The sequence below is a fragment of the Hipposideros armiger genome, unplaced genomic scaffold (assembly GCF_001890085.2).
Source record: "Hipposideros armiger isolate ML-2016 unplaced genomic scaffold, ASM189008v1 scaffold_441, whole genome shotgun sequence".
In the NCBI taxonomy this organism is placed as follows: domain Eukaryota; kingdom Metazoa; phylum Chordata; class Mammalia; order Chiroptera; family Hipposideridae; genus Hipposideros; species Hipposideros armiger.
In genome coordinates, this window is record NW_017731791.1 from 397,359 (window position 1) to 421,064 (window position 23,706).

Sequence of the window (23,706 nt, forward strand, 5' to 3'; positions counted from 1 at the left end):
ATATGATACAATGTTTTCTTTGCATCTTTATATCTCAAGAGGAAAGAGATCCAACCAAGTGTCTGTATCTCAGTAAATTTTGAATGACTGTATGAATGAATGTATGAATGGACAGGTTCTAATTTGGAATCCTATCTCAGTTACAAATCACAACGTGACCTTGGACATGTGACTAAATCTCCCGGAGCCACTCTTTTCTCATCTATCAAAATGAAAATGCTGGCATTTGTGGTTTGTCATTAGAGTTGAATTAGGCATTCATTTGTGAGCACCTACTTCGTACCATATCTTCATTTATTTGAGTTAAAATTATTGTATCCCACCAAAGCTAAGATGATACCCAGTATGAAAAAGCTCTTTATGAAGTGTAAGTAAATAATCAGTAATGGAATGGCATCTTACCAATTTGATTTGTTTGTTTGTTTCTTGTTTGTGTTATTGGAGAAAAAGTATGAAAAGTGTTTAAGTCAAGGGATTCTGAGGATTATTTAAAGAGTAATTTAAATATTTGGGTACTTAGTTAAAATAGAAATTTGAAGAGTATGCTCTTTTAAAATGTCATTAAGAATTTCAGAATTTTTAACTTCAAGCTTCTAGAGTTTTTCCCACCATCTTCCATTTTAAAAGGAAACATGTAGTGGACCTTTGCATGAAATGGATTTTTATTGAACTTTGCACCATTTCAGATGTTAGTTATTAAGATCTTTGTAATTTTAATTAAAATAGATAAAATTTGGGGGATGGGCTGTTTGTTTTGCTACCAAATGAGCTCATATTCTTATTTCTTTTAGGAAAGTACATAACATTTATTCTGGATCCTTACCAGTACCCGTTCGTGATGAAAAATCACAAATTAAGCTTTAAAATGTTTATTAAGAATATATTAAGGAAAGCATTTTCCATCCAAATGGACATTATCAGTGACCTGAACAATGAACTTCATGACTGCTATCAACTTTTACAAGGGAAATCGTTGGACATACTGATGGAAAACATGATGCAGAATCTACAAGAAGTTTTTGAACCCCACCTATTTAAAACCACAAATTGGGATGTGACACACCTGTTGACATTCTGCACCTCGGCCGTATTTGAGACCACATTTGCAACCATATATGGAAAATTCCTTGCTACTGATAGGAAGAAACTTATTACTGAACTTAAAGATGATTTTTTAAAATTTGATAACAAATTCGTACATTTAATATCAGATGTACCCATTGAGCTTCTAGGAAATACCAAGTCTATTCAGAAGAAACTCATAAAACGCTTGACATCAGAAAAGTTAGCTAACATACAGGGATGGTCAGAAATTGTTCAAATGAGGCAACATATCCTGCAGAAATATTATACATTCAAGGACGTTGAAATAGGAGGTAAGAAACTTCTGAAGGATTACTTATCTAAAATAGAATAATTTACATCAGACCTTTGAAATAAAAAGGCAAAATGGCGACCTTGAAAATTTTTATGCTCTTTTCTAATTGGCTAATGATAAAATGTTTTACTCTGAAACAACCCTCTGTGATAATTGATTTTTTTTTTTTTTTTGCTGAGGTGGTAAAACAAGATACTTAGTGGTGATAATGAGAAAGAGTGTAACCAAGCTGCATTTACTCCTCTTATCTCATCCCCCACCTCCTCACCTCCCCACCCCCCTACCCCCAGACACACACATTACATTTTAAACTATTCTCATTAAGCAGAAAATTAGACTTCAGAAGCCTATTGGTCCTCATTAGCATGCACTGATCCTTGGCTGGGTCTGTGTCCTAACATCTTTTAATTAGCACACTGCAAATCTAATCAGTGTAATAAATGCTATTAATCTTCCTTTTCACTTATTTTCTCCCAGCACATCATTTAGGCTTTCTCTGGGCCTCCGTGGCGAACACTATTCCAGCTATGTTCTGGGCGATGTATTACCTTCTACGGCACCCAGAAGCTATGGCAGTGCTGCGTGACGAAATTGACCATTTGCTGCTGTCAACAGGTCAAAAGCAAGGGCCTGGATTTTCCATCCACCTCACCAGAGAACAATTGGACAGCCTGGTCTACCTAGGTAATTTATTTTTATCTGTTATGAAGAAAGGAAGGTTACTTCTCCGCAAACTCAGTTTATCACTCAAAGCTGTTTACCAAGAGGTGGAGGACACAGCTGCCTAATTGACATAATAACACCCATTTACATCAATTATAAATTATGTAGTTTATAGCTGTAGATACTCTCATTGCATGTAAACATTAAGGCCTAGGCAATTAACTATGCAAGGTATGCAAAAGGCTAGACCAAAGCTTTGCAATTATTGGAAAAAAAAAAGTTTCTGCCTATTAAGTCATTTGATTTTGAGCATCTGTTGGTGTGCTAATGCTTTCCAAACACTGCTGCTCTGTCTTGACAGGAAAGGTATTTGGGGCCTGAAAAAGAAAGTATTTCAGAAATACAACTTATATGCAAAATGTACTTATCCTACCCTAAAATGGTGTCTGTATTTTCATGCAGAGATAAGGATGTTTTATACAGCTGGGGAGTGTATGAGCCTCAAAAATGTAATACATGTGATTTCCTGTGGAAGTTCATGATTTAAACACGCTTGGGGGGAAAGGGAAGAAAAAGTAAGAGAGGGAAGAAAGGAAAAGAAAAAGCAACAGCTACAAATTACTCCATGTGAAATGTCAATATTTTATAATATATTCACTGACTGATGAGATATCCGTGGTCCCTATTTTAAATACATTTTTGGTCCGGAGTGACTATGTTATTTTTCTGTTTCTACATAGCTCTGTATGCCAGTGACATGAGCTTTTAATAACAATGGATTACATTCTCCTTTACTGGTTTTGATAAGACCACTATCACTATGTGGTGAACTTTCATTCCCAAAGTTAAGTTCCATTATCAATGCATTATTCTCTGTTCTTTCTGTAATGACCTTTCATCCTGTGGTATCCTTTATTATACAATATTCCAAGTTCCTTTGGACAAATGGAGGAGTAAGTCTTTATGTATCTCTGTTGCTTCACTTCTTTGACAATTTAGGTATTTTCGCCTACGTTGACCTCAATTTTTTATCTTTTAAATATGTTCCAGATTTTTTGGTGGGAACTTCTAGGCACAAAGGCCCTACGTGTCTTGATCAGTGCTGACCCCCAGTTGGCCTTAAGAAGGATGGCCCAAGAGATTATTCCCACTGGTTAGGATAAAACCCATCAGAGGCAATACTTGTACTGGCAGTTGGCTAGCTTGTTCAGTCAATTCGGAAAAATGTGTAGTTTGCTGTTTTTAGCATATATTTTCAAAGTAAGTTTATATTTGCTTGGAGAAAGAAAATAATCCCAACGTTATTAAAATACAAATTTTGTTTTTCTTTTGAGAATTATTGGGAGACAAATGCATGAAATCTGCATAAAGTTTCGGGTAGCTGCTTTTACAGAGATACACAGTATTTTCTCGGTAGGAGATTTATGGTTCTGTGAAGATCAAGGTTGCATTTCCCATATATTCAGGTAATTTCAATTGCATTTTATGAATCAGATGACTTATACTGGAAAGTAGAGCAAATAAACTTCCAGGAATATGTGGGGTGGTTTTTTTTCTCTAGACAGTTATTATTCTTAAACAATTCAGTTTAAATTCATCAACTCTGTTTACTCTCAACCACTTTCTTTCATTATTGAAAGAAAAGATCATTTTAAAATTGTGGTATTAAAGCAGCAAAGTTTAAATATATTTGATCCAAAGAGATGGTAAGTCTCAGAGTTATAATTTGGGTCCATTTAAGTCCATCGCTAGAGCTAGAGATTTTCATCCTTGGAGCTCTCATAAATTTACAGCTCACTCCATCAACAATCCCACAATCCACCTGGGTAAAGGCAGTGCCTTCAGCTGTCTAGAAGGTGGACCTCTGTTCATCACTACCACAGTTACCAGCAGGGGCCAGGTAACATTCATTATGAGAAGTTAATCTTCTAGAAAATAGTGTGCATTTTTTCTTTCATGAGATAGACTGTTTTATGCAGAGTGAAGCAGATTTTTATATGACTCAGTTACACAACAGATAACCTCTGCATCTAGTCATTGCTCAGCTGTATTTCAGCTGTATTTCTGTACATGAACTATATGTACAGAAGGCAATATTTACAAAATTAATTATTTACAGTGTATCACGTGGTGTGAGTATATGTTTTTCCTCTTCTCATCTCCTTAAGAAAAAGGGTTCTGTGTATTCTAAGTACAATTTCTTTTTAAAGAGATATCTTGAATTTTTATTATTATAAGAAAAAAGATCACAAGGATGAAATGAATACTGCATTTTTTTTTAACCAGGTTGGAGAATTTTGTTATTAGTACAGCAAAGGGAAAGGAGATTTTTTTTTAGAGAGAGAGATATTGCATGTCAGCATACATTTATTATCCAGCAAGGTTGAAAAGGAAAGTTAGAATGCCGTAGAAAAGGGTGTCTTATTCCTGAACAAAAATGATTTCTCTTGGTTAGAGTGATCACAGAAGACAGAGCCCAATGGGGCATGTATGGTGCAAGTCACTGGGCATATCTTATTGATTCCTGGCTCAATCCTTCAGGCCTCGAATGTATCCCATTTCCTCCCACATCAATACACACTTAGTGTCATCAGAAGTTAAAATGTGTAACGTAGATTGGGCTTTCAAATATCAAGCCCGAAGCAATCATCTGTTGTAAGAGCTTGTAATGGATTTATGCTTTTATCCAACGCTCTCAAAAATCTTTCTTTAAAACCATTCTACCCTTTTCTTTTAAAGAAAAACACAACTTTATGTTTTTGTATATTCATGTAACGTACAAGGATTCTGCTTATCTTGACCTCACTAAAATGTTATATCAATTTAGTAAATGTGTCTACAGTTAAATTTAACTTATAAATAAGTTAATAAATACAGTGAGGTTTAGATAACTGTTACTTGAGGCCTAAATCTCAGTAGGAAGGGTTGTTGATAGAATAGAAGTTTGAAAAACTCTGAGAGAAAAGTAAGAGGTAACCCAAGGAGAGGAAAATCTCAGAATTGAAATTTTAATAAATGGAAAGCTCATAGTCTTGAGTCCTACTTCTTACTTCAAGATTTACACAAAAAAATATATGTAAATAGCTTAATAAAATGGATGGGTTCAATAAATGTTATCTGTTGTTACCACCAAAATGATATTTAACTTCAACGCCATCCCTACAATGTTTATTGTTTTCTTCATTTTCAAGTATTTGTGAAGCAAACTGGTATCAAATTCAAGTCTACCTTGCCCCACAAGAGGACTCTTCCTGAGTAGCACACATAGAAAGAGCAACTGTACTCTAAGTAAGAAGACCATACGGCAAAGTGGATTATAACTCCGGAGCCGCTCAGGTGAATTGCAGGCACCCAATTTTGCTCAGTTACATATCCTGAAAATGAGAAAAGTTGCACCCATGGTCCAAGTGAGGGATTAAAGGAGGTGCTATAAAACTAGGGCTCTGCAAAATTTGTAATACTTTTTAGACAGAGCAGATCGTATATTATAGTAACTCTAGAATTAAGAGCTTAGAGTTATTCTCCAGCTAAATTCCATAGAAGACTTCTAAGCCCATTTTTAACAGAAAGGAATGATTAGTTGGAAAAAAATTCTTTAATAACAAATAATAATGATTATTAAATATAGTTCATATTAAACCTATTAATGATTTCAATAGTTCAAAGCAATTTTATGGACTTTAATTGTTTCATGTGGTCTTCTCCAGGATACTGGGGGACTAGGGCAACTATTGTTTTGTCATTATTTTTACAGATGAGAAAATTCTCAGGGTGTTAAATAACTTGCCTAAGGTCATAAGGTATAGGAGAGAGCTGGACTTTAACTTGGGTTTTCTGTCCACACACAGGCTTTTTCCCTCAGACCTGTCTGATACCAGAATCATTAGAGTCCTTTTTCATTGTCCAAACTGAGAGGGGAGAGGGATTCTTTGTATCTCGATTTAACAAAGCCAGCCATGATATGCATATGGACAAGATCTGAAAATGTTGGCTAGATGATGATAGAGGTAACTGTGTTTTTCATTTCAGGATGAGACATTAAGAATGACAGTATTGATAATGGTTATTTTACTATGGGGCAGGCACTGTGCTACCTGCTTGACATGTAATAGCTTATTTAATCGTCAAGTCTTATTATCTTCATTGAAGTATTGGGTAACAAGGTTCAGAACGATTAGTTAACCACCCCACATCATACAACTAGATAGTGGCAGAGCCAGAAATTGATGCCAGGCCTGTCTGACTTCAGTGCAAACCCGTAGACACTGTCACCTCAGGGGAAAATGCTCTAAAGATGTACCAGAGACCTTGACCACTATTTTTTGTATCACTAATTCTCAAATGTAGTTGGGTTTGAGCATGAGGTTGGGGCTAGAAGTTCACATCAGAATTTTGTGAGTGTTTTTTTTGTAAGTAAAAATAAACTTTTCATTTTAGAATAGTTTTAGATTTATGGAAAAGTCTCAAAGATAATAGAGTTCCCATATACGCCTGACACACACAGTTCCCCTCTCATTAACATCTTTGTGTGGTATATTTGGCACAGTTGTGGGTGTTATTTTGAAAAAGCTCATTTTATATTATAAAACAATTGTGTGTTTGACAAATTAGGAGTATACATAATTTAGACAACAATAGTAAAGTTTAACAAAAATCCTCTCTTCCAGTGTGTATATACAGGAGGTATAAATTCTGCATCATGCTAGAACCTTCTAGCTGGAGCTGGGGAGAGTGTCATCTTCCATAAAGGAGTACACCAGAAGTTAGATAGTGAGATGTTTATACATAAGGGAACATTGGTTAAAAAGTGAAGAACACTGCTTTGGATGTTTATCAAATTTTCAGCTCAACACAAAGCTGAGGGGGTAGATAATAGAATGAACGCTGGAAGCAGGAGTTGAAAAGATTGAAAAGGAAACTTCATGAAGGCATGCAGATTATTGTACTTAGGTCTAAAAATCAACTGCAGAAGAATAGGATGCGGAAATGTACCGCTGAGTAGAAAGGGGTTTACAGCCACGGTTCTCAGCCTGAATTCTTCACTGGGGTCATCTGGGGAGCTTCAGAAAATACTCATACCTGGTCCCACCCACCGGGGTTCTGATTTCATCGGCCTGAAGTGCAGGCTGATGGCTTGAAAAACACCCCCGATGATTCTAACATAAAACCAAGATTTAAAACCAAGATTACTAATTTAAAGGTTTTAGTTAATGCAGTGGTTCTTATTCCATTGGTCTGGGATGGAGCATTTATTATTATTATTTATTATTATTATTATTATTATTTAACCATCTCAGGCAATTCTAATGGACAGCTGGTGCTGATAACCTCTGGGATATCAGAAAGCTTAAGACAAGTCAGTGGTATTATTTCAAAAATCTGTTGCTTATCTGCTTCCAATAAAACATTAATAGAAGTATGGTATCTAGGGCAGAGAAAGCAGTCCCTCTCTACTTTTCCACCTGAAGTGGCACAATTAGTTCTGCCACATTTTAGGGGCACACTGACTAATTGAATTCATTCAGGATGTCAGAAGACTACAGGGCACATCATCTGTGACATATAATTTAAAAATGACACGATAGTTGTCTTTCAATATTTGTAAAGGGCTGTTCTGTGGAAGAGGAATTAGAAATTTGTTTTTGCCTTTGTGTTTTCTAGAAGGTAGATATTAAACGGAGGAAAACTTCAGCTCAGTACAAAAAGTAACTTGCTGCTAAAATGAACTTTCTGAATCATTGGAGTTATCCAATCAGAAATTGTACATCTTCACTAGGGTCTTGGGCAGCATTCCTGTACATATGTACCTTCCAACGTTGAACTACCTAGACTGCAGTGTCCATGAAGGCCAAATCCATACGCTGTGGTCTCTTTTTCCATCAGGACCAGTGGTCCAGTGTCCTCAGCAGAGTCATACCTGAAGAAACGTTTATTGACTATATGAATATTGAACCTATATTTCTATATTTTAGCAGTCACCCACAGGCATGTCTGCAATGCAGAAAGTAGGCATCTGTCCCAATTCACATTTATTTTTAACTTTACTTAAAATATACAATTGTTTAGCCAAAAATTATTTTCCTTCAAAGTATCTGATCATTACAGTTTCAGATTTACATTCTCATCTGTCTTGAGGGCAGTTATGTAAAAACGTGCACACATCTGGACCCTCACTCCATTCCTTCACACCCTCTAGAGCACACTGCCTCCAGGTCCCCCTCTCCCCCTTCCTTATCTACCGTCTCCCTAAGACCGCCCAAGTGTTCAGCCCCAGCGGACTGCGGCGGGGCCTGGCTGTTCATTTCACCCCAGCCATCGCTGCCATCCACTGATCACCATGGCTAATCAGATAGTATGACAGTCTGCACCAATCATTAAGATGACCCAAATTAACAGCCTGGCCATGTCACAGTACATTCATTCCACATCCACAGACATGGCCTAAGTGTGAGGCAGAAATTTGGATGTGCTTATTTGTGTTTGCATTGTAACATGCATTATTGATAGTCCTACACTGCTTCGGTGCTTTAAATCTGCAAATGAGACTCATCTGTCAATTACTCGAGCCAGAATTGAGATCTGAGGGCAAAGGAGAAAGTGTGTGTGCCATTTTCTACCAGCATTTCCTTTCATTTGCCCTTTTCCTTCACAGTTACCTTGTAAAGCATCTTAGCTCAGCACACTGCCCAGCTTTTTTGCTTACAACGGATAGTGAATCCGAATATGTTTATAGCCTGAAGAGAAACAGATCTTCCCTAGCCAGGTGAAGAAGAGAATGCAGGCTCTGAATTGGCAACTGGTTGTGGGGATTCGGTGATCCACGTTAACGTGCCTCCTGTAATACTGGTCAGTAAAGCTCAGTTCTTAATAAAGCACAGGCAGCCTTATCTTAATCACCATTGCAATTGGCACCTGCAGTGCCTGGTGTAAATTATCCCCCAAATATTTGCATTCTTGATAGCCATTTTTCGGCAGTGCATTTAATAAGTAGAGGGTCCTATTACCTGCTAAACGTTAGTATAAATTAACAATCCATTAGGCACAATAAGTTTTATAAAACATTTACAGATAGAGATCATGTTTAATTAAAATTAACTTGCATGTGAAAGCCAAGTGCACTAATGATCACAATGACCTTTTATTACCTGCAGTCCCTTGTTTGGGCTGGAATGATTGACAGCTTGCTGTTTGGCTACCATGTTGAATTTCAGCTGACAAGACTTTTCATTTTAACTCAATTTGCCCGCCTATCACAAGCTGGTGGCAGGCCAGACCCAAGTCACCCAGCTTTGCCTCAGCAGCTTGCTCTAGTTCTCATTAGTACGCATTTATTCAGTGGAAATTGGAAGACAAATGCTTGAAGGCATGTGAACTAAGTATAGCAAATTAGGTTTAAAGACTGAATATTTATAAGTATATGGAAAGTTTGGTTTTTTTTTTAATTCTAGAGCGAATTGAGAACTGAGTGCTAGCTTTGGCATAAAAGACATAAAGATAGAAGGGGGAAGGAAGATTCTAAGAATAACAATACTATACGCTTTTTCTTTCCATTTTGGAAATATGTTAAAATCTCTCTGACAACACCTTATCAAATACCAACCTGGCCTCTCTTTGGTGGAATGCTGGCACAAGGAAGTTTAGCACCTTGTGTGTGAGAAGGGGGGAAAAAATGAGGGTCATGTTCAATTGTTGCTCGGTTATCCCTTGGTATGTTTTAAATTGCCTTGTTTGTTCGGCACTAGCACAGAAACAGATGTTGCTGTACCATGCAGGATAATTTACTGTACCTCCTGGTGCAGCATGGAAGTCCTCCCAGGGCCCAGCTGGCCTGTCAGTGGCACTGGCTGGTGTCTGCCCAACTATGACAACTACAAGTAGAAGCTGCAGTGTTTTTTGGTTTTTTTTTTAATTGTGCAGTTGTCATTCTTCTCAACATATAGCTCTGCCTGCATTCTTACGGGGCTGATGGAAAAGCTGCTGGCTTTTGTGTCTGTATGTGGCAACGCAGAGCCACAGCAGCCCCACTCCACTCTCCATTGTTAATAATAATGCAGCTCATTACTTTTGCCATCTAATGATTATCGGCATGATCGCCCCGAGTGAGAGCCAACCTCGTCTTTTACACATAACTGGTACTGGAAGGTAAAGCAGATTTGTCATTTACGATCTGACCGCTAAGCCACACTTTGTGCTCCATTATTGTGATTAACTTCTGCATAAGATATGCTTGTCCAATTGTCATTTGTGATACTGCAGTGGGCGCAAGCTGCCATGCCTCCCATGAGCAGGTCAGCCAATCAGATGTGACCATGTTATTTGGACTGTTAAATGCCTATCCTGTCACAGCAGCCACCCCACAATTATTTTGCTTTTGTATTTCTTCTTCCCATACCCCTACTGGACTTGTTGGGTGAACCATACTGGTCTTGTTGGGTGAACCGCACTGCTACATATGTCAGCTACTATTTCACACCACAAGCTAAAATGATGCTGTGCTGCTGTTGACCCAACAGAGCCAGCAGCAGTACGCAGAAGCTGGCCCTTGCTTTGCACCGTAGAAATGTTGGTCTCTGGTGTCCTGCCAGCTAAAATCCGTCGTGTCAGGTGCCTGGTGGCGATCTGCCGTAGAGTCCATGTTCCAAAACCAAAGTTCTTTTCTGGCCTTATCACCACCAAACCAATTTGACTCTGCCTGATTATAATAACGAAGGCAGTCCAAAAGAATATGCATGGCCTCACTGTACGTCACGTTGAATCACCACATTGACCTCACAGAGGTGGCCGCAGCCTCATTTCTTTAGACAAATGCATGCTTAGGGAAGAACCTCCTGGGAGAAGCACCCAAAGCTAGTTGACATTGCCATGCAAGCTGTGCATAGATTTAAATGTTAGTGAAATAGCATTTTTATTTTTTTGGCTGATGCAAGCCCTCACTAACCAGTCTGCCTCTGTAAATCTAATAATTGGGTACCTGTGTTTCAGAGCTTTGCTGAACATTAGGAAACTGGGTGTGTGTGTGTGTGTGTGTGTGTGTGTGTGTGTGTGTGTGTGTGTGTGGGAGAGAGAGAGAGAGAGAGAGAGAGAGATTGAGATTCTACATTGCAAGCCATACACACAACCATTTGTTACCATGCAAAGGGGGAAAAACGCTCAATTTGGAGCTCTTTTTCACATTGCTGATTAGAAAGAATCAAGCTTTATATTCTAGGACCCATTCACGCTGGTGAAAACATAGTCAGTTTTGATTATGAAGGCAGAGATGCAGACCTAGACAGGAGCTGCATGCTATCAGAATGATTTATGCAAATTATGCATATTATTCCCGAAGGAATTCCTCCTCAAACTGCCAGGATAAATTGCCGGAAATTAGCCATAAAATCTGTCGTGCTAGGAGCAAAAGGTGAAGGCCACTGGGAAAGCAAGGACACTTCAGCTTCTGGAATCTTCCAGGCTACGATGGTGGCTGTTATTTTCACTGGATGCTGAGGGAAATAGGGTTTTCTTCTGATTCCTGTAAAAGTAGTTTCCCTTTAAATTTTTTCCAGCAAATGCTGACTCACATTTTATTTACTGCTCGCATAAAAGAAATTAAGTGTTCAGCTGTCTCAGAAAGTACTACTACAATTACTTTACTATTAACTGCCTAAATGGTTATGAAATTCCTGAGCCTGGTGTTAAAGGTATAGCGGTTTCCAAGGGACTTGAACTGGGAGACGGTTTTAATTTGCAATGGGTATACCCATAACACAGCACTGCTCTCTGGCAAACCATTCCTTCCTGCAAAAACCCTAATTAATGACTGTCTGCCCAATCACTGCACTGTTGTTACCTCCTGTCTGTGAAATGGCCCCAAGCTATGTTGAGGCCAGGCCAGCACTGTCTCACCCACCCCCTCTTTTCTCTGGCCATGCAAAGCCACCATAGGCTCCATCTTGGTGCTCAGTGGATCTGATTAGGAAAGGGTTTCCTTTTCAATCAGAAATATTGGTGATAAGCTTGAATGGCAAATGGTGGGCATTCCTCGGGAGCAATCATATTCTAAGAAACTGTTGCTTGTTTCCTTCAGAGAGCACCATTCTCGAAGCTTTACGCCTGAGCTCATTTTCAAGCATCATTCGTTTTGTTGAAGAGGATTTGACTCTACCTTCAGAGACTGGGGACTACCTTCTGCGCAAGGGAGACCTGTTAGCCATCTTTCCTCCGCTCTTACACCATGACCCCGAAGTCTTTGAAGCTCCGGAGGTAAACAACGTTAAGCTGGTCATTGCTACTTCTTAGATACTGCAAGCACATTCCTTTCCCTCATCATCTCTTTCTGTCTCTTCTTTCTGCTGCCTTTTTCCAGATGAGATTGAGACAGCTTCGTGGCTTCAATTTTTCCTTCCAATGGGAAAATTTTCCTGTTTACTAAGGATCTCCCTTTTGAAATTTTTGTGACCTACAAGTAGAAACACAAATGATGAGACTCAATGCTAGGTTCTTCAAATGAAATGGACATTGTACCTTGGCCATGATTACCTTTAGGCCAAAATTAGGTTTCTCTTGGCAGAGAATTATTGAAAACCATAGAAGGCAAGCTATTGACAGATAGCTTAGAAAACAAATAATGATGAATATTTTGCTAAGTGTTTCCAGAATGGGGTTGATATCCCAAAGTCAAATACCATCATAGCTGTAGTTAAGCCCGTATACTTTTTCACCTCTTACTAAAGATATGTGCCCCTTCTTGATCAATTAGGATGGCATTATGAACTTGAGATTGTAAAGCTGCTGCTCACAAGTGAGGCTTTGAGGGTAATTGTGTCATCTCCTTGTATTTTTTTCCAAAGCTGGAGTTAATGAATATCAAAGACTGGAAATTAATCTACCCTGGCTCATCTCTTAATACCATTTCAGAGGTTCGCCACCTGCATGCAAATTGAATGCAGTCATAGTCTGCCTGTGTTTCTCATGAAGTAATGCTGTTGCTGCAGTGGGTTTTGTATATAAAATGCCATTTTTCAAAGCAAAACTTCCATGCTCTTTTTGAGCAGTTCAAAAGCTGAATCACTTTCAAACCCAGTTTCTCAGTGAGAGGTCTTGCAGCCAGGCTGGATAAGAATATTGTTGAATTTTGGAAACCAATAAGAGGACAGACTTCAAATACAGTGAGATAATTTGTATTGATTTCATCAGCAAAGCAAAATTTTTTAGGTGAGGGGAGAATGTACTTATGGTTTCTATGTATGTCAGAAAAGGCACTAAATGAATGATGATAGCAAGTCAGAAGTAGGGTCTTAGTGAGAAATGAACGTTTTGCAGACAAGAAGATTTATTTCCACATTGGTAAATATCAAAATTTTTATACATAAGTAGATAGTTAATCAGTAGGGCAAAATAAGTAACTAATATTTGAAAAATATTTTTAAATTTTTAGTTTTGTTTCTAATTACAAGTTTTTAATTTAATTAACATTATTTTTATTACATGATTATTCCACTAGTCATTAAGTTTACTATTCATGTCACAATAGTAAAATCAATATGAAAGTTATCAACCGATACTCAATACATGTTTGCCAAATCACTGGTGTTTTTATGGTACTGTTCTTTGGGTTCCTCCTGTCACCCACCCGTGACCCTGCCCCCATGATGGAAAAGACCGTGAGTTAGACTTTCAGGAACTTAAAAATCAAAGTTAAATATTGAACATATGCTGATATATATTTATATTCTAGTATTTCTGTACAATACTAAATAGCAGTGCCCAAACTGTACCTAATAAATTGACCAATCTTAAGAGGAATCAGAAAGGTTTGCCTCATACCAAATCTGGAGAAGAACAAAATCGCCATATTGTGAGTACTGAGTCTAACTTAAGCTCTGAGTTAAGTTGATGAGCACTCTCTGTTAGTTCCTAGACCTAACATTACCCAGTTGCACCCGACTAATGGTAAAATTAACTAGCTAATTTTTTGCCACGGTATTGTTGTCTTGAAATTAGTTGTGGAATGCTAATTATAGTTCAGAACCATTTTTACATGATTTGGTAAGGTCCTGTGTAATCATTCATTCTATAAACATTTACTGAGCATTTACCACTGTCAGGCATATAGACTGATTCCTTTTGTTTTTAACAATTTAAGGTAGCAGTAAGATACTATAGATGCCCATCCAAATACAACCATGCACTGGCAGTAAAGAAGCAAAGTCTGTCCTTGGCCATTTGTCACTCAGATCCCTGAACTCAGATGAATCTCATCCGAGGTTCATATTCCCCACTTCCTGTCTTTTGACATCTACAGATCTTGCATGGGAACACCAAGTCTTAGATGTAAAAAAACAGGCAATAGCTGTTGGGTCAAAAACTTGAGGAAGATTATCTCCAGATGTCAGTATAGTGATTCCCGGGGCCCCTAGAGACTAAATAGCCTTAGCAGAACACAGCTTCTCTCATCCCAACGAGGCATGCTTTCAGGATGTTCAGAACGAAGACACTGTGGAATATTACATTCCCAAAAAAGGACATGGGCTTCCTTCACTCATCTCTCTATTCCTGAATGTCCCTCCTTGTCCCCTCATGGGGTTACAGGTTACCCACAAGAATCACCCTGAGTCACCTCTTTTTTGACCGTGTCCCTGATTCTCACTTTGTTCCTCAGAGAAGGTACCGCCGTCCCCTCTATGGCCTGTGTGTACCTTCTGTTTGTTTTATGATGGTGCGGACCACGTGGCATTTTGCAATTACTTTTGTTGACTTGTCTGTGCTCCCATCTGCTGTAAGCTCAGAAGGGGAATGCCCTGTCACAGCGTCCTCTGCCTCCTCGGTGCCGAGCACACAGGAGGTTGTCCATAGCAGGTGACTAGATAAGGAGGTGCTGGGGTGGATGATTGTACTGAAAGTGAAAATACACTCCAGATAAAATTTTAAGTCACCACAGATATTGCACATTCACATATGTCCTGGGCCTGACTACGTCAAATAGATGAAGTGGCTTGTGTATAAATAGAGCAGTGCTAGCAGGAGTGGTGAGAGCTACGGCAAAACTTGGGCGATTTCTGAACTAGTCCTCAGCTCTGACAAGCATATAGACCTGGTATGGCCCAGTTGTGTTTTTTGTTCTTTTGGTTTTAACTCAGAAAACAGATTTCTGGGCATTGCTTGGAATTTTTTAATGTTTGGAAAAATACAGCTTAAAACACAATGTGGGCTAAACTAAAAGTGCTTGGGGGACACAACTGGGTCTGTAAGCTACCACCAACATGTAATCTCCGTATTAGGAATTATTTTCCTGAATATTGGTTGCTTAGTTTAGTGTAATGTAGTTGGTCGGGCAGCTCCTGCCTGTGTGGGAAAACAAATTGGCAAGTAAATTGTAAAACAATGAGAGAGAGCAAAGGAAACACCTCTTCCCGATACTTTCTTCCTCTAGCTTTATCAGTCTAAACGCTGTCCGAGACAGTCTAGATAAATTACCTAAGAATGGAAAGCTTTTTAACATTTTCTGAAGGCTTCCTCAAATTTATATCTATTACCATCCAGGATTCCACTCCTGACTCTCAAAGAATCAGTAAATGGTGATGATTTCTTTTTTGCCAAAATACAAAACTGGAGCTCTGGAAAAGACCAAATCTACTGGGTGTTTTTTCTATGGCTAGAGGGGCCGAGGTATAAAGGGAGGTCTGGGGAGGTCCACACGGAAGAAACGGCAATCATTTAAGATGGTAACACATTATCATAACCAAGTAGCCTCCAAAAGTAGGGAAACAGCAAAGTTATAACAAAGCCATCAGAGTACCCACTAAAGTTCTGAACTTGAAAGGCTGTATTTGACTTCATGGAAGCCTACCCTCCCTACTTCTCAGAGGTATAGGGATTATAAAGCAATAAATGAATATGAAAGCCCTTGAAAAAAATTCTAAATCACTATAAAAATTGTTGTAGCAACATTATTTTGATTATTGCCACTGTTCTTAGAATATACTCATGACAAATGAAAAAATACTCTAAATAAATTTTTGTCTGTATTGCACCCCCAGTATACTTCAAGGAAACAAATGTATACTGAACATCTTGCTATCCAAAAAGCATTTTCATGGGCATAATGGGTGACAAAGAAGTGAAAACAGAGGGCTTTTCCTTAAGAGCATATAGTTTAGGGTGTTGGCCTTATCACATGGCTGTGTTCTCATATCCAGATGTTTCATGATGGGAGGATTTCTGCCATACCAGTAAACTGGCTTTTCATACTTACTATGGTGGAACCCGCTGGTAAACCAGCACTCTGAAAAGCCTGGTTTTGTCAGTTTTCATGATATAAATATCCCCGCCCTGACTGACTGCATGTTACCACCACGAAGACCCTAAACATGGAGTTGAGAAGAGATATGCTCACTCTTGTGAGCTGGTTAGTACAAGCTGGCTACAGCCGTCCACTCTTTGGAACCCAAGTCATGGAGATAAAAAGGAACTTCTGTCATCTGTCATCTTGCTCCCAGGAGGACTGACTGTAAACCAGGGTCAACAGTGCAGCCCCTCAGTCATCCATCCAAAACACTGACAGCTTTTATGTCTAGGAAGTCACACCTTTTGTCTAATCTAGATTCCTATGCCCAAATGATGAGTGAATACAAGACCTGATCATACTGTATGTCACCTACCTCAACAAGACCATGTTGTACGCCTTTCTAACTTCAGTGCTTTGCATACTTTTTAAAAAAAATCTGTTGAACTGAACTAAACATAATATTTGGAGAACACAAATTAGGTTGTTATGCAATGTTCCTCAGTCACTTATACCAAAAATTCTTCTCTATCCAGAAAATTGAATCATCTATCCAGTCTTGATTTCTAGTGCTAAATATTATACCATTTTCCTTTTGTAAACACTGAATATTCATCTACTCTTCATTCTCTACATGTTTATTTACTCATTCAATATCTGTTTTCTTCAAAAGCTTGAAGATTGCTTTTAAAATATACTTTATTGTCATGTATTTATTCATTAATTCGACAAACATACATGGACCCTCTACTATGTGCACAGCACTCTCTTGGATGCTTTAAAAACACAGAGATAAATAAGACAGTGTGTCAACTCCGATCTCCAGGGATTTCCTGGTTCTGCTATCTCCTGTGGGTTAGCTCTGTCTTCAGCCTGGTGGCAAGAAAGCTGAGACATTTGGAGGCATCATATTCACAAATAACGAGGTCCAGAGGAAAAAGGGGGATGAACCTTTTTTGCTGTTTGTTTTTCTTCCTTCACAAGAAGAGAACTTCTCCCAGATGTCCGCCCAGACTTCCCCGCTGTAGCACTGACGAAACTGGTTCACACACCCTGTCCTAATGTGATTACCACGAGCAATGTGATTACCACCATTGGGGCCTAGACAAACCTTATGCAGAAGAAAGATGATGAGGAGTCAAACACAACAATCATTAGAGGAGCAGTGCGGAATGTCAGCGTCTCACCCTTTCTCTTACGATTTCTCTCTTCTCATCCACTTAGTAATATTGCATTTAATTGACTCTCTTTAGTTAAGAAGCACCGAGCTATTATGGTTACTGCAAAGGATTTAAGTCAACCTGATGAGTCCTGTGTTTAACTTGTTCCAAATGATTGTGTTCATCTTGAACTTCCTAACTCTTTGTTCTTTGTCACTGTGACCCCAAAATCTCAGGGGTGAGACTATTATACCCTCTTTTCTTTTTGTCTAAAACCAGGCTATGTCCCTAGCAGCTGCCATATGCCCTTTCTAATAGATTTCTGCTCTGGTGCTCCATGCCCTGGCAATGGAAAACAAACTGGAAATAAATTTCCACCCAAAAATATATTTATAGACCTGTGTGCCCTTGAACTTCGATGATTGTCACTGAGCAAAAGAAGTTGGCCTCTTCTCTTCTTATTTCATAATATAACCAACTAAATAGGAATTCCTAAGATGTTTATTATGAGGACATTGAATAATGTGATGGAAAACTAGAGGAGTGGCATTGCTGATTGACCAGAAATTTGAGGGGACTGAATGTAAACACTAACTCTTCAGGTCACAGAGGTGTGAGAGCATTATGTGTGTTATGACTATGGCCTCTCAGAGGGCCACACATTCTCTCTCAAAGAAGAACAGGAAAGCCATGACCGTTTCTGGCTTCTCTTAGGAAACCAGGACATTATGAAGTCATAACCCAGGCTAAGTTTTCCTTTTGTATGTTCTGGCTTAAACAATGGAGCTCCAGGGAGACCACGTCTAACAAATCATTTCATGGCAAAATTGACTTAAACTGATTTGGCCTAGGCCCGGAGCTTTTGGGGAGTGTGCTCTTCTCAGATTAGTCAGTGAGTTGGAGGAAGCAGGAATATTGAACTCAGGGAAGCAGGCTGGGTCACATTAATAGACAAAGGTCACCAGAAACAAGTACCATATTCTAACTCTACCTCTAGGAACAAAGTGTATGTCAACAAAGAGAGCCCTTATTCATTACTACAGGGACGAACAGGTGTTTTTAGTTTTATGCTGGTTAGATCCTATTCAGATACATCCCAGAACTGTCTGTGGAAAAATACACTTGTGTTCTAATGCAGACTAATTTTGCCATTATGATTGCATCAACTTTGCAAGTTGGAGAGGACAGGCAGCTACCCCAAGTGTGTTTTCTAAGCTTGAGTATTTGTCAAAATAAGTATCGCACGTAAATGGCGATAACCCCAGTACTTTTAAAAGACATGATTTTGCTGACATGAACACTGGCATTGAGTGAGAAAATTAGATCGTTTGTAGTGGATTCAGAATCTCGCCACGTATTATAGGGTTTTCTCTGTAACCTAAAATGCTTTTGATCTGATCTACTTCTTTACCTTTGACTTCATGTAGTTCGTATCAAAGTTGTGTGCTGAGCAGGCCTAATGCTAATGAGCACCGAGTACAGGAAATACTTGGTCGTTTTCATGCCTGCCACGTGTATTAATTTAATCAATGGCTTAATTCACCATGGGCTGAAATAAGGTCACTCAGTCTCCTCTTGGAAACTCAAGTGACAGTAAATTAAGATGGTGGGCCAGACACCCTAGATGAACCAGTGCTGTCATTTTCTATAACAAGTAATAGAACTTATTTATGAAAATATATCAGAAACTCCTGCCACCCTAGAGTTAACCCAAAGAGAGCTCAATAACTGTCATAGAAGAAAGTCAGCACAACATCAAAAACAAGCAAGACCGATTTTGTGGCTTAGCTCCTCTCTTGTGCTTTATGTGAATTTTGTTATTTTATATCTATTTAATCCAAATATAAGCACTGAATCCTAAGCTCATAGTTCTCATCCATGGGTAGCTGACTGGGAAGGAATAGAAAAAAAGCCTAGTGGAGAATCCTCCGTTAGGCAGCTCCTACTCATTATTCCATAGTAAAATATCTGGTGGCAGGGCAGGGCCCCTTACCTTCTCCCCAGCATTGGCCTATCAAGTGCCCACAAGTGAGGACCCATCTTAGGGAACAAAAATAGATATACTGCCTCTCTACTTAGAGAACTCAGCCTAGGAGAGAAATGTAAATTGGAAAGAAAAGTCGCAGAGGTGTTTGGATTTCACTTTGATATGGGAGGAATCATTTCGTAGTGACATTTGAGTTTTTTGATAGTTCATACATGATCTGCGCTTAGTCAAGTTTTACTTTCTGGTGTTTGTTGGACTGAAGGGACCTTTTGAGACAGGCAGGAGGAGCTGACAAGTCTGTGGAGCTAGACTCAAACGATTTCATGTAAGTTTTTCACTTTAACACTCTCTGTTTCTTCTTCACAGGAGTTTAGATTTGACCGTTTTGTAGAAAATGGTAAGAAGAAAACCACCTTTTTCAAAAGCGGGAAAAAGCTGAAGTTTTATCTACTGCCCTTTGGATTGGGAGCCAGCAAATGCCCAGGCCGATTTTTGGCACTTATTGAAATAAAGCAGTTGTTGATTATACTTTTAACTTATTTTGATTTAGAGATAGTGGACGATAAACCTATACAACTAGACAAAAACCGCTTCTTATTTGGTATTGAGTACCCAGATTCTGATGTTTTATTTAGATACAAAGTCAAATCCTAAAGAAGCTAAAAAGAAAGAAATCTATCAAGACTAACCTAAATGTCCTCAGCTCAGTTTTGATTTTAACTTCTGCAAATGTAATTGCTTTGCTTTGCTTGTTTAAAAAGTGCCAATTTTTATTTTATCTGAGATCAGCCCAGTTTGTACTTGGTCACAAACCCCAGCAGAAAATAAAACAGAATGGGGGCATGAAAATGGACATGAAAATCAACATAATAATAAACTTAAAATAGCTTTTTTAAGTTTCTACCTATTATCTTCACCTGTCATAGTAAATAGACGGTAATAGATTTGACACTGTGGGATTTTTTTTAAAGTCACTCAAATTCTTCTCTAATATGTAAATACATACTTTATGCACTACTGGAAATGGACGCATTCTAACAACTTCCAAATTCTCAGAGAAGAGGGAAATTACATTTCTGTGAGATAGACAGGATGAAAATGTTCCCTTCACATATAATATTAATAATATCTGTATTGCCAGGGTGTGTTTGCATTAAATGAGTTTTGCAGTAGATTAAATACTTCAACTTCACTTCAATATTTAATCATCCATAAATGCTCTTTATTACTTTGTGTACTATGACTCAATAGAACACAATTTCTTGTTCTATAAGACCACTCGGGTTCAAGTTAGATACTGATAAGATTTAATATATAAGAACACACAAAACCTAGTACATATTCAGCAGTTGCCCTAGATATAAGTATTACGTTTATTGTAGAAGCAAATGTTGAAATCACTCCAGAATTGATTGTAGCATTTGGCTTTAGTGTAAACTATAAGGGTGATGCCAGTATTGCAATTAAGTCTTTCCTAAATGCTTTTCTTTATATAAACTGAGCAACCAGCTAGCAGTATTTGTTCTTAACACCTCACCTTTTGGATTTGGAGTTTATTTGTATTACTCTGAATTATAACATTGTATAATTATTAGGTATAATTATTAAGTATAATTTCATAAGCCACAGTGCAGTGTTGTGTCCATGATTCAGAGATTTCTGATATCAGATTACCAAGTGATTGGCATCTGAGATAAATTATTTCATTCTATATAAACAGGCAAAGCAGGTGATGAAACCCAGGTAATTCATGCTGCCCTAGTTGGAACTTCTGATATTTCAGAAATGCGCTATTGTTTTAAAAAGGAAATTGATTTTAAAAATAACATTATAAAATACTTACCATACTTAATAAGTACATAGATTTGCTAGCATTTATTTTCTCCTTCCTGAAGTCCATGCTCTCAACATTCCTTAGAGAAGGTCTGCTGGGCTAAACTCTGTTTTTGCTTGGCTGACGATGTTTTCATGTTGGCCCTCGGTCTGGAAACATAGTATCACTAGGTGCACACATCTAGGTCGAGAGTTATTTCCTCACAGGACTTCGAAGCTATTGCATGTTCCTAAGGCTTTCATTGTTATGATCAAGAGGCTAGCCTTCAGTCAGTTTAATTATTCAATAGGTGGCCTGCCTCTTCTTTCTGACAGCTTTAACATGTTCTCTTTGTCTTCCATGTTCTAAGTTTCTATTTGTCATGCTTGTGATACTTGAGTCTGAGAATGTGTGTTTTTCATGAAGTATGGAATGTTCTCAGCCGTTCTCTCTTTAAACATTACCTCTCTCAGGCTCTGTATTAGATCCTCTTGCTTTATTATACTCCATGTTGTTTGACCTTTTCTCCCCATATTTTATATTTCTAATGTACATTCTAAGTCATCTCTTTAGACCTCTCTTCTAGTTTCTTCTCTGTATCTACAAGTAATTGGCTCTTTAACTCATCCACTGAGTTTGTTTCTTCCTTCTTTTTATTTTAATCTCTGGTTCATAGGATTGAGTAATCATACTCCTTACACCCTGTAGTTTATGGTACATAATTATACAAACAAGGCCCCTCTGGCTTTATTTATTTATTCTATTTTATCCCTAACCCTCACTCATACTCCTCCCCATTGTAGGCAAACATTCTAAAGTGTTTGATGTTTATCTTTTTATAAATCATATATTATTATCTTGGGTGCATTTTTTAAATTTACATAATTGTATTTTCTATAAATCTGATGCTTCTTAATTTTCTTACAAAGCTCTATGTTTTTAATGATATATCCATATTGCTTTATATACGAGGTCAGACAATTACATTCATGAGTTCATTCTAGAAAAAGTGCTACATACCTCATTGCTGAATATCACTACGGTCACCTTCCAAGTACTCCCCTTGGGAAGCTATGCACCGACACCAGCGCCTCATCCACCCTTCAAAGCAACTTTGGAACTCTTTCTGGAATGGCCATCAGAGCTGTCATCGTATTACTCTTGATGTCCTGAATGTCATCAAAATGTCTTGCTTTCAATATTTCCTTTACCTTTGGGTAAAGAAAGAAGTCATTGGGGGTCAGATTAAATGAGTAGGGAGGGTGTTCCAATGCAGTTATTTGTTTACTGGCTAAAAACTCTCTCACAGACAGTGCCGTGTGAGCTGGTGCATTGTCGTGATACAAGAGCCATGAATTGTTGGCAAAAAGTTCAGGTCATCTAACTTTTTCATGCAGCCTTTTGAACACTTCCAAATAGTAACCTTGGTTAACTGTTTGTCCAGTGTGTACAAATTCATGATGAATAATTTCTCTGATACCAAAAAAGGTTAGCAACATTGTTGCAACAAGTTTGCAAACTTAATTGTCAGACCTCATATATTTAATCTATTGCTCTAACTGCTGCATAGTGTACCATAATGTGCACTCACTGTGTTTTAATGATCTGTTTATCCAGGAAACTGTGTCAATGGGACAGTCAATTTGAGGGAGAGGCCAAAGCCAATCCTAAAACTACCCCTGCTTATCCTCCAACTGCTGTGCCCAGCCACCCTCTACCGTAGGCTACTGCAAAGCTTGTCCTCAACCCCTGTACTGTACACACACATGCATGCACAGTACAAACACACACACACACACACACACACACACACACACACACGCATGCCCAACTTGGGCCCTGTGCTTTATTTCCTGCCTTCCACAAAGCGTAGCCCATTCACTTTATACCAGGACATCTAGTCTGCCTGAAGTGGAAACCTCCAGATTCTTAAATTCATCTTAGTAATACACTTTTGTGATGTTACAGCAGAGAGAACACAGGAGATTATTCCATTGTACTTTCTGCTTAATTTATAATTAGAAGGAGATGGGAATTTAGAATAGAAAGTAACAAATAAAATGATTGAGAAAATATACAAAAGCCATGGATAGTAGAATCAAAACAACAGAATCTTATGACAGGCTGAAATCTAGTAATTGCAGTGTATTTATGAATAGAAAAAAAATGTCATGGTGAAATAAGTTAAAATACATGCATTCTTGCTGTGACATAACTGGTTTATCATCAGCAATTCACTTTGCATCTCAGTGCGTCCATTTCCTTATGTGCAAAAATAAAAATAATAAGGCCTATTCAACACCAAGGTTCATTATGAGGATTAAACACAGTTAAGATGTGTGAACTTATTTTGAAAAGTATAATGCAGTATGTAAACATAAAGTTGTAAAGGAGATACTTAAACAATGTTGTGCCTTTTAAAAACTGTTCTTCTGTATTTGT

The 23,706-nt window shown here is 38.2% G+C and overlaps 1 protein-coding gene across 2 annotated transcripts in view; it reads left to right on the forward strand.

Moving 5' to 3' along the window:
• CYP7B1 (cytochrome P450 family 7 subfamily B member 1) overlaps positions 1-22,303 on the forward strand; it is a 226,974-nt gene extending 204,671 nt beyond the window's left edge. Inside the window, exons 3-6 of one of the 2 annotated variants that reach the window (XM_019665379.1) lie at positions 792-1,376; positions 1,856-2,062; positions 12,108-12,283; positions 12,387-16,083. In XM_019665379.1, coding sequence (XP_019520924.1) covers positions 792-1,376; positions 1,856-2,062; positions 12,108-12,283; positions 12,387-12,452 — 1,034 coding nt within the window. In that variant the 3' untranslated portion in view covers positions 12,453-16,083. Of the gene's footprint in view, positions 1-791; positions 1,377-1,855; positions 2,063-12,107; positions 12,284-12,386; positions 16,084-19,817 lie in introns of those variants that run through there. The other variant, XM_019665377.1, reaches the window with a different exon arrangement.
• Positions 22,304-23,706: the final 1,403 nt, after the last annotated feature.